Genomic DNA, 18571 nt, shown 5'->3' with positions numbered 1-18571 from the left:
CTTAATATCTACATTTTATTAAAGCATTTTGGCTTAAATCGTAATATTTTAAAGTCTATTTTAAATCTACTGTTTCTTTTTGTACAATTACATAAGGACCACCCTGTATATACTATATACTATACTATTTTGTCATCAATGTATATTTCTCTATATCCTTCTTAAAAAGTTGGGCTATTCCACGCCCGTTAAAATACCACACGTATACCCTGGGTAACGCTAAATAAGCTAGCACATACTGGCGGTCAAGAAATCAGTAACTCCTGATCACGATACATAGAAACATGATTTAAAACTTACCAATACGCCATTTTTAGCGCTCTCAGACTAGAAAAATTTCTAATTTATCACATTGATACACAAAAGCATAAGCTACTCTAAAAGCCAGAATCTCTCATATTTACTAACAAAAGAACGATATCCTTTAGTCGCTATTCAGAAAATTCACTGTGTAATAGAACACGATCTCCAAAAAAAGGGGAAAAATACCAGATCATCAAATATACGATACAGTCACATACATAAAAAAGAACATAAAAACGCCTACCTACTCTAAGAATGACATACATACCGTTATTACAAAAATCGGCAGTATCACTATCTCTAACGTCTATACACCTCCAGGTAAGCAATGGCCAACACACTTTCTAGAAACTTAGTAAAACATCCACCGGTGTATGTAGGCAACTTCAATATTTATCACGAGCAGTGAAAATACAGGGAAAATGACAAAAATGGGGATGCCTTAGTACAATGAACTGAAGATGAGCATTTGTGTTTCATTTCTTACGGAAAGACAAAGATATAATTAAATCAGATGCATGGAAATTAAAGTATCCTGACGTATTTATGATATTTTGTATCAAGCGAATATAAGAACGCCCTTCTGGTAGTCACAAAAAGTATAATCTAAGATTTTACTTACAGCAACCATCGCCCAGTCAATGTAAGGCTGGATATACAAATTTTTCGTAGAAAGGCCCCAGGTTTCGACTGAACCTACCCCGAATTCATACTCAATTAGGGGAAATATACAAAAACGTGACTAACATATTTCTATACAAGCATCATTAAAATTGGCAGAACTTTAAGGACATTTTGACATTCAAAAGCTATAGCAATACTAAAATCTGGTAAACCAGCTGACCACCCAAAAAAACTATTGATCAATTGCTCTATTATCTATAACGTATAAACTACTTGAAAGACTAATTTTTAATAGAATAAGCCTAATAATCCTCAAAGCTATTTTAATCCAAAAAGCAGGTTTTAGATCAAATATAGGTTGTAGCAACCGGGTCTTATCTTTTTGTATGTACATAAAAGACAGATTTTAAAGAGTTATGCTTCTCTTACAGATTTGTCAGCAGGTCTTGACACACTAGGATGAGAAGCAATGATTTATAAACTTTTACGCATACTACTTGCAAATTCACCGCCAGATTAATGGAATTTCAAGTCATTATGGGATCAGAAATAAGCCTCCCCCCCCAGACAAAGCTCGGTACTTGCACTACTGCTTTGTAGCCTTTATATCGCAGACATATCGACAATAACATCAACAAAGTTTGGCTGTGTCAATGACTAGGTTTTACACGCAAAATTCCCAGAAGAAGTTGAACAGATTCTGACGGAAAAACTAGAAGTTATGTAAAGTTACTTTTAAAAATGGAGACTTTGACCCAACGCTTCTAAAACCAAAGTAACCTCTATCTGAACAAAAATTTGTCTTCAAAAAACACTTAACGTTTACTTTGATAATACGCAACTCATCTACAATAAACACCCAAGATACCTAGGGGTAACTTTGGACAGAACGTTAAGCTTTGAAGAATGTTTAAGTATAGTTGCCAAAAAGCTAAAAGCCAGAAATAACACCTTTTAAATGCTCTGCGACACAACATGGAGAGCATTGGCATCCACACTCAGATTTCCAAGCTTAGCTCTTGTTTATTCTGTAGCTGATTACTGCACACCAACATTGAATAACAGTGCTCACGTTCACAGAATTGATGTTTAGCTAAATAAAACTATAAAAATTATCTTTTTCTTCTCTTCGTCTTCCTCTTTATAAGCAATTCTGCTTGTTCATTAATGCCTCTATGGAAGGTTGTCACTTCATCTTTTTCGCGGTCGTCCGATACTTCTTCTGCCGATTGGTGACTTATTTCTTGCTATTTGACGACACGGGGCTCCTCCATTCTGCTTATGTGATTATTCCATTCTTTTTTTCTATTTTGTGTCCATTCATCTATACACTGTACGTTACATTTTCTTCTAATATCTTCACTTCACTTTCGATCTCTCACCGTATTTCCTGTAATTCTTCTCAGTACTCTCATCTCTGCCGTTTCCAGCAGCCTTTGGGTTGTGTCTGTGTTGGTTTTTGTTTCTGAAGCATATGTCATTACTTGTCTTGCATTGGCTTTATAAATTCTTGACTTCATCTCAGTGTTAATGTGTCTGTTTTGCCATATACTGTTATTAAAGTGTCCTGCCAGTCTATTTGCTTTTTATACTTGATCTCTCACTTTTTTGTCCAGGTCTTTATAGCTGAACAGTGTAATTCTCAGGTAGACTTTGCAGACTATCTTCATCTTTGGCTATCAGTATTGCGACGTCTGCGTAACAGAGTATTTTTATTTCTTTGTTTCCCATTCCGTATCCTCTTCCTCTGTCAACACTTTTAATGATTTCCACAGGGAATTATTGAGCTAGGTATGGGCTCAATAATTCCCCTTGTCTTACTCCGCTGCCTATTTCTATAGGTTCTGTAAGTTGTCCATCTATTCTTACTTCCATTTTGTTGTTTTGGTAGTTGTTTTTGAAAGTTTCTATAATGTTTTAAGGGAACTTCTCTATTATTTATCTCTGCAGATATTAAATTCACACCAAGTCATTAGCTACCAGTGCCGAGCGACATTACACCACCACATCTTAAGCCAACTTAATCTTCTGACCAAACAATATAAAATAAATCATTAACAACAAGGAGCTGCTGATACATAACCTATATTTTTTCCTTCTGCTTTAATACTTTCAATCATAACGTAATTTAACGAAACCTTACGTATATTTTCTCAATTTTAAAGTTAAAATTAAATATTAGCAGGCGAAGTAATAAATAAGCCGATATATTATGTCTACGTTTATCAGTAGGGCGGGGAGAGACCGTCCTTAAAGTTGAAATATTTGGTACCTTGGCTCAGTTTGAGTTGTACACAATTTGCCAACCACATGTTAAAAGTTTGTAATTTGACTTGAATAAATGTTTGTTAAAATAATTGTACCTTAACTCCATTTAATTTATATAAAAGTGAGTTAGGAAAATTATCACCTAAGTGTATAACTTAGATCAGCATAGATCATTGGGATATATATTTGTTTAGTGATTACACCGCAAAATGGTAAAAGTACTGAGGAGATTGCTGATTTTTGTAGCAGGCTAGTGAGTCGTGACCGAAAGTTTCAAGACCACAGCAGATTTGCTTCGAGTTAGAGGAATAGCCAGTGATTACCAGCCATTGTGGTGTACAATAGGACTGGTAGATATAACAGAACTTTTTAATAAACATTTTAAAAGAGTTTTATTATATAAGTTTTAATATTCCTAAATTTAATATCTCTATATTCTATATAGATATTTTTGTGTATGACCTGTACATTTTATTCTATATTTAATGTTTAATCTTGCTTTAACTTTTCTGACTTTATTACCCAATTTTTATGACAAACTCTCTATTATTAACCATTTATGTATTATTTGACAGTAAGTAATTATTAAATATTTTTAAATCTATTTTGCTATTTACGACTATAAATCTTCACTCTATGTACGTCTATGTTATGGCGGCTACCAGTTAACATAAAAACATTTTACGGATCAATAGATTACTAGCAATCCGTTGTTTAATTACATTTAGTCGGTATGCACTTACTGGAAAGACACGAGTAATACGCTTTTTTATAATTTAGTGAACAATTAAGGTCACTTTCTTAAGGCAGAACTAAGACCCATTTAAAATAAAAATTTAAAATGTTTCAGTTGATTTTAATATTATAAAAATAATTGTTTAACGAAAGTATTATATTTATTTATTTTAATAAATATTAGAATTTTGCGTTGTTAACGTACAGGTGTATTAAAAATTAATTTTGTATTCATATTTATATAAAATTCTTTATTTTAAATAAAATTATTTCAGTTAGTTAGTAGATGTAGATAGTATACAACTCTTTAATTAACTTTTTAAAAGACAGCAAATTATCATAGTCCAGTCGTTAAAGATTTGACCTCTAAAAATTATACGAATAAGCTAAATTTTACTGAGAATGTCAATTTTAGGATCCAAAAAAGATTCCAATCATTTTACCACTTTTTCCACAAAGCTTTCTCCTGAAAACCTTCCTCGTAGGTGGAGAAAAACAGAAAAAAAAAACGATTTCCCAAGAATCTGTACGATGTACAAAAAAATGTTTCAAATAAAAAATGTAGCTGAAATAATTTTAAACACAAATATTTATTATCACTTTTTGTGTATAATCTCTCAGAAACAACGCAATTTTAAATAAAATTTTTATCAACTCGACGGACAAAGATCGATATCCTTTGATAAACCCATTATTTTCCGAGATTTTTTTAGTTTTCTTAAAATTTCAAAAGTATATGTTCAAAATGTCCACCTTCAACGTCTATACAACAAGTTTGTAACCGATATTCAAATGACTGAGCCACATTTCTTAACATTTGTAAGTCAATTTTATTAAAAGCTTCTCTTATTCTATTTTGCATATCATCTAGCATTGTTGGAGGCTTCTGGTATACAAGGTCTTGTACGTAGCTCCACATAAAAAAATCAATTTTGGAGAATTCCGGTGATTGCGGAGGCCAAACAGTTGGTCCTCCTCTACCTATACACCTTTCAGGAAAGTTATTACTTAGATGAATGTGAATAGGAGCAGTGTGGTGAACTAGAGCACTGTCGTGTAAAAACCACATTCGTTGTCAGATATTAAGCGGTACATTTTGCAGTAGTAATGGCAAATGATTATTTAGAAAATCCAGATATATGGCACCATTCACAAAAAAAATGTGGGCCAATCATTTAATCGCCAACAGTACCACCCCAAACATTTCTAGACCACCTAGTTTGACTATAAGTGTGAACAAAATAGGGACTGCTTGATGCATAGTAATGAAAATTATGCCGATTCACCGTTCCATTTTTGTGAAATATAGCCTCATCTCCAAAAAGCACATAATCGAAAAAAAGGGTCTCTTTGTACTTGCTGCTGATACCATTGACAAAAAGCTAAACTGCGTTTGATGATCATCGACTGTCAATTCTTGATGTAACTGTATGCGGTAAGGATGCAGTTTATGTTTACGAAGGATTTGTCGCCGAAGTTTGACTAATGTTATGTTGACGTGAAATTTCACGAGTGCTGATGTGGGGATCTTCAGTAGTAGCTATCAGTACATAATATTCCTTTTCTTCACTTAGAACAGATTTGGTTCTGTCATTTTTTTTATATAAAACTGACCCAGTGTGAACAAAAAGATCCATTAATTTTTCAAAAGCTCTTGGGTTTGGCTTTTGTTATATTATCACTCAATAGTCAATACTTATTTCTACTTAAAAAAATTAAATGTATTTCCAAAATTTGAAGAAAACTAAAAATATCTCTAAAAGTAATGAGTTTAGGTATTCTTCTTCTTCAGGTTCCGTCTCCTATCGGAGGTTGGAAATCATCACCGCTATTTTAATTTTACTAGCCGCGGTTCTGAATAATTCTAATGAACTGCAACCGAACCACTCTCTCAAATTTCTTAGCAAGGATATTTAGCGTCGTCCTGGGTTTCTCTTCCCTTGTATCTTCTCTTGCATAATTAACCTAAGCAATACGTACTTCTCGCCCCTCATTATATGACCCAGATATTGAATCCTTCTAATTTTAACAGTTTTTATGACCTTATATTCTTTCTTCATTCTTTGTAACACCTCTATATTAGTTACTTTTTCAGTCCACGATATTCTGTGGATTCTCCTGTAGCACCACATCTCGAAGGAGTTTAATTTTTTGATTTCAGACTGTTTATTGTCCACGCTTCCATGCCGTACAGTAAAGTAGAAAAAACGTAACAACGTAGCATTCTTGTGCGGATCTCTAGATTGAAGTTACGGTCTGATTTCTTTTGTTTGATCTCCATCTTCGGTTAGCCACGTTCCTAAATATTTATATGTTGTTACTCTTTCGATCGTTGTATTATTGATAATCAGGTTATTTACAGTTTGTGGTTTTTTTGAGGATATCATTGATTTCGTTTTCTTGAGATTCATTCGCAGTCCGTACCTTTCACATGCATTGTATACATGTTGTATTACGTACTGTAGATCTTCCATGTCACTTGCAAATATGACCGTATCTTCCGCATATCTAATGTAAATTAATGCTACTTCCGTTGACCAAAATACCTTCCACAATATCCAATAAAGCTTCTTGAAATATCACTTCACTGTAGACGTTGAATAAGAGTGGTGAACGTATGCACCCTTGTCGAACTCCTCTAAGTATACTTACTTCCTCTGTCAGTTCTCCTTCGACTCTTATTCTTGCTTTCTGATTTTAATAAAGATTGGATATAATTTGTAGATCTCTACTATCTTTGTTTTTGGTCTTCTTCTTCTTCAAGTGCCATCTCCGCGGCGGAGGTCGGCAATCATCATAGCTATTCGAACTTTTGAGACGGCTGCTCTGAAAAGTTCATTTGATGTACATCCGTACCACTCTCTCAGGTTGCGCAGCCATGACATTCTACGCCTCCCTATGCTTCTCTTTCCTTGGATCTTTCCCTGCATGATCAGTTTGGTCTTAAGAATACTTAAAAGCTTTTCATGTTGAACTCTGTTAAAAGCTTTTTTAAAATCTGTGAAGCAAGCATATATGTCCTGATTCATATCCAGACATCGTTATGTCAGAACATTGACTGCAAATAATGCTTCTCTAGTTCCTAGACCCTTTCTAAAACCCATTTGTGAATCACTTATTTCTTGTTCTAATTTCATGTAAATTCTGTTATGTATGATTTTAAGAAAGGTTTTCAATGTGTGGCTCATTAATGCAATGAGTTTAGCTATAGGGAATATAATACTTTTAAAAAAAATAAAATACAGGGTGATTCATTTAAAAAAAATTGAGAAAATCGTAATTTTGTTTTGTAGTTCACTCTGTACACAAATTTTCGTCAATGATTTCAATTAAACTTAATTTAAAAACTACAATATATTGTTTACCCTATTATATAAAACAAATAATTGTTTATGCATTACTTCTTTATATACATGGTGTTGATTTCATAGGGATTTCGAAATAAAAATGGTCATAACTTGTTAAATATTTTGTATAGTAATACAAAACCCAATACTATAAGAACAAGAATTATGAGAAGACTACAAATTTAAAAAAATATACAGGATGTCCTATTTAAAAAATTGTATGTTTTTTATGCCACGTAGTTATTATTCACCCTATAGAATTCGACATATTCTCCAAGTATGTATATCATTGCCTATATTTTTTCTAAGTTCTTTGGATATTTTATACCATAATAGAATTATCGACCGATGTCGCAATAAAAACTCATCCTGTATGTATCTGGAAATATAAAAAAATCTTTATAAGACCGAACGGCACTAATAACCACATAGGTTGATGCGCCTCAAAGTTAAATAAATAAAAAAAATTCTAATTCTATCATACCCCTAATAATAGTTTAAATTAATATATATTTCGGCTTAAGGAATAAATACTGAAAAGTTTTAATGGAAAGAATTTCAGTAAAATTTTTTGACTTAATCACTATATTACGCAGTTATACGGTAAACAATAATTTTACTCGTATAATATTTGATTTCTTTGCATCGCTTTTACCTTCACGATATGTTAAATCGACTTGGTAAACAGAATAACAAAGCACTGGACCATATTATTGTACAACAATTTCATAAATGTAATAGGGGGATATATATTTAAGATATATAAACAAAAATATGATCATAGTTTGTATCAGTTTTGTTTCAACAAATATTGGAATATACAAAATGAATTCAGTGAGTATATTTCTACATAAATTTACGATTTTGCATACATGCTACATGTCTACTATTACTATTTTCATCGTTCTGTTTTAGCATAGCTTCCACACCAATCATGCATGCATCTTTGTAGATTTGAATTAAAATATTTTGGTCAAATATCTTCAGAAGTTTTTATCTTATCAAAGGCTTCTTGACATTGTTTTGTCCAAATGAACTTAATATCTTTCCTTAATAGATTATATAGTGGATCAAGTATAACTGCTGTGTGTGGTATACATTTTTGATGAAAATTTATTTTTCCCAAAAATTCGGGGACATTTTTCCTTTTTTCCGGAACCGAAAATTTTTTTTTACACCGGTTAGGTAATCTTTTAATGGTCTCACCAGATTCTTTTCGAATATTGTGAGGCTAAAGTATTTTGCATTATTTTTCGCAAATAAGCACTTTAAGAATATTAGTTTAAACTTTTTTCATATTTGTTTCCAAAACGTAGATATATATGATCTGTGAATGTCCTTGAGAATATTATAATATCACCAATAAAGATTGCAAAATCTTTCTTTCTTTCTTTCTTTCTCTCCTTCCTTTTACTCTATCAGGGTGTCGGATTTGGGCTAGCTATTTTAATTTCCATTTACCCACCTCTTCCATTCTTTTCTGTTTCCTGCCATTATTTTCAATTCCTCGAGTGATTTTTGTTTAAGTTTTCCTGCCTCTACTACTTGCTGTATCCATTTTTTTCTTGGTCTGCCTCTTTTTCTTTTTCCGATGTTTTTTTGCTTCATAAATTTTTCTTGTTATTCTATTGGATTGCATCCTCATCAGATGCCTATACTAGTTCATTTGTCTCTTTGCTATTTTGTTCATTATCGGTTCCTGGTTAGCCATTCTCCTAATAGTCTCGTTGCTTAATCTATCCCATTTTGTCTTTCCAAATATCCTTCTTAGATGTCTCATCTCCATTGCGTTTATCCTGCTCTTATGTTTTTCCAGAATTGTCCAGTTTTCACTTGCATAGAGCACAGTCGGTATCACTATTGCGTTATATATTTTTATTCTTGTTTCTTGTGCAAGTTCTCTTTTTCCCATTATTGGGAATATTTGTTATTTCCCAGTCTATTTTTTCCGTCATTAGTTATTATACTTCCCAGGTATTCGTAAGTTGTTACTTGCAAATCTGACATTTTATATTTTCTTATTATATTACTCAGTATTGTTTGGAGAATGGGTGGTGATGTTTTCAATTTAAATGGTAGACAGGTCCATTGGAAGTGTCATTTTGTGTGACAAATGCTGTTTTATGTTTATCTTTAATTCTAATTGGAATTAACCAGAATGCTGAATTAATATCTAATGTTGTGAATTATTTACATTTTACTGTTTTTATTATTAAGTCTTCTATCAATAGAAAAGGCTATGATTCAGTACTAACTATTTTGTTGAGTTCTCTATACACAGTCTTGATTTTTTTCCACTTCTTTTTTATATGCCAATGTGACGGGAGCAGCAAAAGGGCTGTATGACTCTTTAATCAGACCCTTTTCCAATAATTTTGCTACTTGATTTTCTATCTCGTTTCTATCCTCCATTCTGCATCTGTAAGGGCGTTTGTAGCAGTATTTTTCTACCATTAGATCAATGTGGGCTCCATAATCTTTAACTGTATCAACGTCATATTTATCCTTGCCAAATACTGTTGCTTATTTTTCTATTATTTATGGATGCATATCCGACACATTCCACGATTTGAAAAATTATTATTGGTTTTTCTTGATTTCTTATAATCCATGAGTTCATAACACTGTTTTAGTGTATTTTAAATGGATCATAAACAACAACATCCAATGGCTGCAATTTATTGGAACAATGTGGAGGTAAAGTGAGCATTGTAACTCTGCTGTCTTTTGCTAAATTTACTGTCTCGGTGGGATGATGATTCTCACGAGAGTCTCATGATTATCTAAGATCAATAAGAGCAGCATAGCAACTATAGATAATTCAGAGTTCATCCATCTTGGGCAATTTACAAGTCCTAATGCAGCAGCAGGTGCTTCGTTTAACAAGTCGTGCTTAAAATTAACTCCTGGGAAGATCATGACAGGGGTAGTGCAGTTTCTGAACCGTTAGAGACAATTTAAGTATTTTAACAAGTCATACTTTTCTAAAATTTACGAACCTCTTGAAATGTATTATGCAGCACATTTTAACCAATATACCTCGCTTCCGCTTGTAATTTTTTTAATTTGTTTTATTTCCCTTGGGGCAAGAATCTTTGATGACTTTTGTACAAATCTTGTCGATGTTTCATCTAAATTGAAAATGCGTCTGTCTTCATAAAATCCATCAAAACGCTTTAAAACTTTCTCTAAATTTCGATAAAATGCATCTACATTACAAAAATTAAATGATATAGCCCTGGATGAGCTGCAATCTTTTAATTGGCGGATACTCAGTTTGGGATGTCCTTTTCTGAAACCATGAACCAGCAGACTTCATTTCTTCCCATTTCTTAGGTATATAAATTTTGTTATACAGACAGAGTTCGTAACAATACTTCTTGTTAATCATTTAGTAACCTTTAAGTATCGTAGTGGGTTTATATAAGAAGCATTGCGAGCTTCTTCAACTTTCTTTACGTATCATGCTAATGTTTGATGTTTAATGCCATTTCTCTCAGCTGCTATTCTTAGGCTAAATTTATGTTTTAATACTACATTTACAGCACTTTTCATAGCCTCTGTGCTAAACAATCCTTTGTTAGATTTTCATTTTAGACCACGCGACATATGTAACAAAAAATCATAATTGCAGAGTAAGTTACAACATTGTGGGCCACCTTGAGACACGTCCTATGGTGGACCAAAATATTTATCTCAAGGAGGCGCACGATACATTATAAATAACAGTAATTAATATTGTAAGCCTTCGTGCAAAAACAAAACAGACAGATCAGAAGATAAAAGAAGGTCTCCTTGGTCAGCAAAAACAATAATATTTTAAAAATATCACATTTGGAATATTTTATAACTCCTTAAAGTAGTTAGTATTAAAACTTAAATCTTTCGTAAACATGTGCATAAAAACTCTCAGGACGTGTCTCAAGGTAGCCCACTCTCCCCTATAGTGTTTTTATAACATGCAAAAATTTTTATGTATATTTTATTGTAATCTCATACATGTTTTTTTATTTGTAGGTAGTAATTCTCTCTTTGTTCGTATTTGGCGTTGTCCTCGCAGGTCATGGACATGTAAGTATATTAATTTGTAGTTGAACTAAATTACAAAATAAGTAAAATATCAAAATAATATCGATGTGTAGTTATTAAAAAAAAAACTTTAAAAGCCTTCGAAAGTTAAAGAAGAAACAGTAACATTTTAATGATTATTTAAGAAACTATAAAAGTGTTTCCAAAACTTTCAACAATTAACGCTTAATTGTAGTGGGATTCAGCCACAATTAACTGAAATGAAAATTACATTTTAAAATTGTTTTGACGTGTCGATTTCCACTGCGGAAATGGTTTTTAAAAAAGATTGTTTTAAATAAGGGAGTTGATATTATAACCTTTGGCGCTTTTATTTGCCAAATTGACAAGTGACTGATTTGGTCTCGATCTTGTAAGCAAATAGCTTTCTTCTTCTTGATGTGCCTATCCGTTACGAATGTTGACGATCATCATGGCAATCTTTATCTTATCTGCAGCAGCGCGGAAAAGCTGCACAGATTCTAAGGTTCTTTAACCAAAATCTTCTTCTTTTTCCTGGACCTCGTTTTCCAAATATTTTTCCTTGCAGGATGGCTTGAAGGAGAGCATATCTAGATTCATTTCGCATAATATGCCCGAAGAATAATTGTTACTTTCGAGATTTGATGGTGGTCAGTACCTTTCTGTTCTTATTTATTTTTCTGAGGACCTCCCCATTGTGACTCGGTCAGTCCACGGGATCCTTCGTTCAATGTCCACGATTCAATACCATAAAAAAGGACAAAGAAAACGTAGCATCGCAGCATTCTTGCTTTTGTATCAACAGAGAGGTTGTGACTCTTAAAGAAGGCCCCCATCCGATTGAAGGTGGATCTAGCTTTTCCTATGCGTGCTCTAATCTCCTGGTTGTTGGTCCATTCTTCATTTATTATGGTGCCGAGGTAGTTGTAGTGCGCCACTCTTTCTACAAGGGATTGGTTGATGTAGAGTTGACCTTCTGTTATCCTTAAATAGCTATGCTTTTACGAAAACTCTGAGATAGCGCGTGTTTTGTGTAATTATGTATGTGTTGTATTATATGTTAATGTATTGTGTGTTTATGAATTATGTATAATATTAGATGATGTGTATCTGATTTTCTATTAATCCAATAATATTGGCATATTCTTGTCGCTGACTTCTTCTTTTAGTATTGGCAACCAGAGCCTGCTATATTCTGCTGATCAGTTTACTACAAATTTTTCTTCAATACTATTAATAACTATTTATGCATCTTTCCATTGTACTATGTATTTATTGTATAAGAAATGCTTGCTTATCTGTGTTTGTCGAAATCTCTGTTTTCTATGTATGTTTCATGTTCTTTTATCCCGACACTGAGTGATCTTGCGGTTTCTCCAACGTAAAAATAGTTGCATTCACAGATTACTTTATGATGCAGTTTTTTGATCTTTCTTGTTTGTTGTAAGATTTTGTTTTGGACAAAATAGATCTCAGTGTATTGGTTAAGCGCTTTACATATAGTATTGTTATATTCTTCATATCCCTTCTTGTCAGCGCTTCTGGTGTTTTGTTGTTCCCTTTCTTTAATCTTGTGAAATTCAGTGTTTGTTAAAACCTTGGTTAACGGATTTATTTTTCTTGAAATGCATTTCTCTTAGAGCAAGTATTTTGGGTTCTATCATATAATAATTTGATAATTCCCTTTTTGATGTTTATTTTGTGATTTTAGTGTTAATTTAAATATCTGTTGGTGTGGGTTAGTTTTCTGTAAACTTTGGTTGCATATCTTGTATCATCTGTATAACTGTAGGAAGTCAGTGGTTGTTCTCTTTCTTTATGATGAATTTGATTAAATCTTCTTTAATGACAGACATTTGATCCAATGTACTTAATGATTCTGATCCTTAAGACCACATGGAGATCATCTTCAAGTCTCCTCCATACTGTGAGTTCTTGGTCATCTTTTTGTACAAAAAATCATTATATATTTGAAAATAAGTGTTATATATGCACATTATTAGGAGCTCCATTATAGCTGATACATTCAGTTTGGTCTTTGTTGTCGATGAATCATCCTTCTTTAGATTGACTCTTTTATTTTTAAAGGTTTATCAAAGGCACATTAGTAAAAAGACTGGTGAGAATGGGAAAAAAAATTTAAGTGGTTAAAACATATAGTTATATACATATGTCGAATATACATCTTAATTTAATTATTTACATTAACTTTATTTACAAATTTCTAAAAATTCCGCTTTGGAACTTTCTATAAATGTAGCGATATTGTAGCAATATGAGAAATATCTAGATTTTCAGATCAAATAAGGAAAAGTTTCCATTTAAATAAAAATCTGTACAAAAATTTATTTTGCAGGATAACGCTCACTACAAATTTGAGTACGGAGTCCATGATCCTCACACTCACGACCACAAATCCCAACACGAACATAGACACGGTCATGATGTTACTGGAGGTTACACTCTTAAGGAAGCCGATGGAACTCACAGAGTTGTCAAATACAAATCTTCACCGCACAATGGATTTGAAGCTGTAGTTGAGAGAATAGGACATGCTCAACATCCTGCTCACTACGGACATGGACACGGCCATGGACATGGTTATGGTGGACACGGTGGAGCTACCAGCTACGTTGGGGTTACACACTGGGCAAACCAAGGAAGCGAAGGTGGTCATGGTCATGGATATTAAAAGTTGAATGTGGATTTTATGATTTTTTATTATTTTTTATACTATTTTCACGCCAAATATACTGTTGTTTTATTATGTGATTTTTTTATTATTACACTTTTGTTGTTGATTGATAAGTTTACAGAAACCCACACCAACAAATAATAAATAACTACCGAAATCACAATGTTAACATAAAAAAAATCATTAAATTATTACATGATAGAACCGAAAACATTTGCTTTAAAGAAAAGAACAAAAAACCTGCTAACAAAGATTTTACCAAAAAATGACTACCCATTGTCGTTTATAAACAAGGAATTTTATTTTTCAAAATAGGAAAAAAAAAACAACAAAACGCCACAAGTAATCTTCTGGGTAACGATATGTTTTTGAATTAGTTCTTGTCAAAGAGTTCCAATCGTGGGAAAACTGTTGGCTGCATACAATTTGTATATTGTGGTACTTTTAGGTTGAATTAAGTGGCTTTCTATTTTTTGGAACTTGCCACTATCTTTTCATTTTTTTTTAAATGTAGATAACATAAATCCGGATATATAAGACCATAATACGACCAGCAGTCGCGTATGGAAGCGAAACGTGGACGCTAACAAAAAGAGAAATAAATAAATTGCTGGTGTGGGAACGTAAAATTCTTCGAATAATATATGGCCCTTGCAGAGACAGCGTGACAAATGAATAGAGGGACAGATACAATAAAGAGCTAGAGTCTCTACTAAGAAAAGAAAATCTAGTCAGACATATTAAAGGCCAATAGACTCAGATGGGCAGGGCATGTGATACGCAGTAACGACAATCACCTTATAAACAATGTGTTCTGGGAAAGGCCAGAGGGAAGAAGGTCTGTAGGGCGGCCTAGAAAAAGGTGGAAAGATGCAGTCAAAGAAGATCTAGAGAAAATGGTAGTGCGACAATGGGAATTACTGGCACAGGACCGACAAACATGGAAGGCAATAGTAAACGCGGCAAAAACTCACGAAGAGTTGTAGCGCCATTGATGAGGATGATGATGTCCCTCTTATAACGGCATCTACAGTTGATTTTAGCACTTTTGTTAAAACCAATAATTTCTGTAATGACCGCGAATGTAGTAAGTTCATAGCACAGTCCTTTATACACATTTTTCACTATACCTTTGGCAACATTACATTTAATATTTTGCTTGCGTTTCACATAGTCGCCCTGTAAATCTTCTAATTGATAAAAGTCTTTGCTTCTTTAACCTCATGCTCGGAATTATTGTTCTTCCAAGGACGCCACATTTTAACAGTATCTGCTTACGTAATGTAGGCAGATACTTTTAAAATGTGGCGTAACACACGCTACTTAATATACCATAAACTAAGTTTGAAACGAAATAACATTATTTCTTGTTCACAATTGTTTACAGTGATAAGTGAGAAAATAAAAACGTGGTATATCTATGACTCATAAAGTTTCCAATTCGGGTAAAGTGATTTGCCGACTAAACAATACTCTTTCTTAGTAAATTGTCGTCTATGCAAACAATTACGTTCGTAAAAGTTGTTGTGAGTGTATGTCCGGACCTGTATATTTCCATACATCGCTGTTATCGGTAATATGGCTCAGGAATTAAAAAACTAAATAACGTATGCACATTTTGACCGAATTCTCATTGTATTATACCAAGTCGGTAAAGTAACTATCGAACGAGTCTGATATTACGAGCGAAGCGAGCGACTCGAGTAACAGGCGAGTTCTATAAAGAGTGTTTACTAGCGTGGTGCATACAAAATTTTATTGCCAACCATAAAAAACATAACAAATAGATTTAAAATGTACCAAAAAAATAATTTTAGACAAATTAATAATTTCATATGAAAGTGGTGACAGATGACTTTTGTATGATGGCCACTTTCGATTTTTATTCGATAGTTACGGATAGATACTGGATAATTACTAAATCAGTAAATTAAATTTAAGTTTCGATTTTTTGACATATATGAATTTACTTAAAAAGTATTGTTTTTTTATATAAATGAATGTAATATAAATACAAAATACAGAATTTCACTTTTTGAGATGAATTTAATTAATAATATTGTTATTTTTGTACAATATATTTAATAATTGGGATAAGATAACATTTAAGTTCATTCAAAAAATTAATCGACCACTGACATTCAATATCACATAACTAACACATAAAGTTCTTCTTCTTTTGTACCTTCGGATTGATATCATATTCTGATGTTTTTGTAATTATGTAGTTAATTGTAGATGGTGTGCCTCTGACCTACTAATCCATTAATGTGAGCATGATGTTACTCTAGCACGTGCTGCGCCCCTGATAAAATTTTCGCGGCGTTGGAAAAAGCTCTGGGCCTGTTATGACGCCAAGAGAATTTCACTAAGTTCTGGAAGTGTTTAGATAAAACAACTGGATTATATGTATAAGAATAGTTAGAATTTAGGATTAGCTTAATAAATATATTTATACGCTTAAAGATAAACGTATAAATTCATCGTGTAATTGTTAGAAAAATAAATAAAAAAAACATAACGTTGGTGTCAGAAGTGGAACATTAAAATAAATTTTGTGAAAAATGGATACACGACTTAGTACTTTAAAAGTGAGCGATTTACGATGGGAACTAAAAGATAGAGAATTAAATTCTATCGAGGAAATGATGAATATCATGCATATAAACAAAAACCTACATGTGCATTGTCAACGTATTGTTTTGAACATATAGGAGTGCCTAGAAAAAGAAAATAAACAAAATGGTGACAGAACTATTATAAATAGAATAAGTCAAAATAGAATAACTTACAAAACTAACACTATCGACAATTTATCGTTACACGTTATAAATCACTGTTTAAAACAAAAACGAACGAATTAAATATTTATAAAAATAAGAATGTTCTTTAAAAGACTGTATATAATGGAACACAAGGAAGACAAGGTACCTACACAATATATGCTCTAGAATGCATTAAGAGAGTATCCTGATTATGACTTCCAACGTTTAGCGATAGTGCGAAATATTTTGACAGACTGTGGGTTTAGATATAAGAAAATATATAATAAAATGGCAATAATGGAGTCACATGGTATAGTTAAACATACCTAGGAATATTTACATAAAATCAAGGAATATCGAAAGTCCAACAGATTAATATTATATCTAGACGGGACCTGATTTGATACACGTGACGTCGATATTTATCTTCTTCTTCTGGTTCTTATCCGTTTCGGATGTTGGAAATCATATTGGCAATCATGACCTTGCTCGCTGCGGCTCGAAACAGTTCCGTTGAGGTTTTCTTAAACCATGTTTTTAAATTCCGCAGCCATGATATTCTTCTTCTACCGGGTCCACGCTTACCTTTGACTTTACCTTGCAATATAGACTACAGCAGGGAGTAACGGTGCTGATTTCTCATAACGTGTCCCAGATATTGCAATTTTATGCGTTTGATCGTAAACACAATCTCTGGTTCCTTCTTAATTTTTTCTAGAACTTCCTTGTTCGTGATCCTTGCTGTCCATGATATTTTCAGCATTCTTCTATAAAGTATATTTATAGTTGGGTAGATATCTCTCAGAGCTGCAGTTTAAACATACCATGTTCAAGGAAGAAACGTTTCTTGCATGCAGGTAGTGAACAGGGAATTGTACAAAATGCATTGTTACTGTCTGCCAAAACATTAACGAATCATCTGCCGATTTTCATGACTTGACTGTTCATTTATTTGGTTTGGAACAACTTCTACCTATTCCGTCCTATTCTGTAATTGTCATGGACAATGCTTCTTATTATTCACGACTCATTACCCAACAAAAATACCCAACAGTAGTACTAAGAGAGATGATATTGTAACTTTTTTGAGAGATAAGAACATACGCCTTTCTAAAAGAGTCTCTGTATAGGGAGATTTATTAAATATGGTAAAGATACACAATTTTAACAAACAATACGTACTTCACTAACTATAAAAATATAAAAATCACAAAAACGTACTTAAAACATACATAAAAACGCTTGCCTCCTTATTACTGCGTTTTTAATCCCATAGAAATGATTTGTGCTGCACTCTGAGATAGCGCGTGCAGTCAGCGAGTTAGTTCGATAGTAACAAATTTGAAATAATTGTATTTCCCAAAGGAACTGAATACCCCATAATGGACCCTACAACCTCCTCAATTATTATTCAGCCCAATTTGAACACTGAATCTAGTTCAACAACTATGGCCATTGCTACAGAAACAATAATATTAAACATATAATAAATAATAAAAATAAATAATGATTATATCACTTTCACTAGGTAAAATCTTCTGGTAAAGTTGAGCCGTTTTTAGAAACTGTATAGTTTTGTGATCTGTGTAGGGTTGTTAAGCATTTGCTTAAGAGTAGGTTTTAAGTCCAGTGCTTTATACAGTATGGTGCATTGTTTGCAGTCGGTGAGGATGTGTTATTGCAATGGTGGCAAGCTAGACGAGTTCCAGAGGACATCAATAAACCATGACTAAGTTTGGTGTGATTGATTCGGAGTCTTCCATTAATCACTCTGAGATAGCGCG

The 18571-nt window shown here is 32.8% G+C and overlaps 1 protein-coding gene across 1 annotated transcript; it reads left to right on the top strand.

Annotated features, from left to right (window-relative positions):
• The first annotated feature begins 8072 nt into the window (after positions 1–8072).
• LOC140431738 (cuticle protein 7-like) lies at positions 8073–14092 on the top strand. Its single transcript, XM_072519620.1, has 3 exons — positions 8073–8111; positions 11295–11348; positions 13684–14092. The coding sequence occupies exons 1-3, from the start codon at positions 8103–8105 to the stop codon at positions 14017–14019; spliced, it is 399 nt and encodes a 132-aa protein (XP_072375721.1). The 5' UTR covers positions 8073–8102; the 3' UTR covers positions 14020–14092.
• The last annotated feature ends 4479 nt before the right edge of the window (positions 14093–18571 follow it).

Source organism: Diabrotica undecimpunctata, unplaced genomic scaffold, assembly GCF_040954645.1.
Source record: "Diabrotica undecimpunctata isolate CICGRU unplaced genomic scaffold, icDiaUnde3 ctg00001812.1, whole genome shotgun sequence".
NCBI classification, from domain to species: Eukaryota; Metazoa; Arthropoda; class Insecta; order Coleoptera; family Chrysomelidae; genus Diabrotica; species Diabrotica undecimpunctata.
Note: the sequence above shows the minus strand (reverse complement) of the source record. Positions and strands in the feature narration are given on the sequence as shown.

What these genes read in the sequence shown, in the direction of transcription:
- LOC140431738 (XM_072519620.1), top strand. An exon ending in TCCTCGCAGGTCATGGACAT is followed by an intron (nt 11,349 to 13,683) that starts GTAAGTATATTA and finishes TTTATTTTGCAG; the next exon opens with GATAACGCTCACTACAAATT.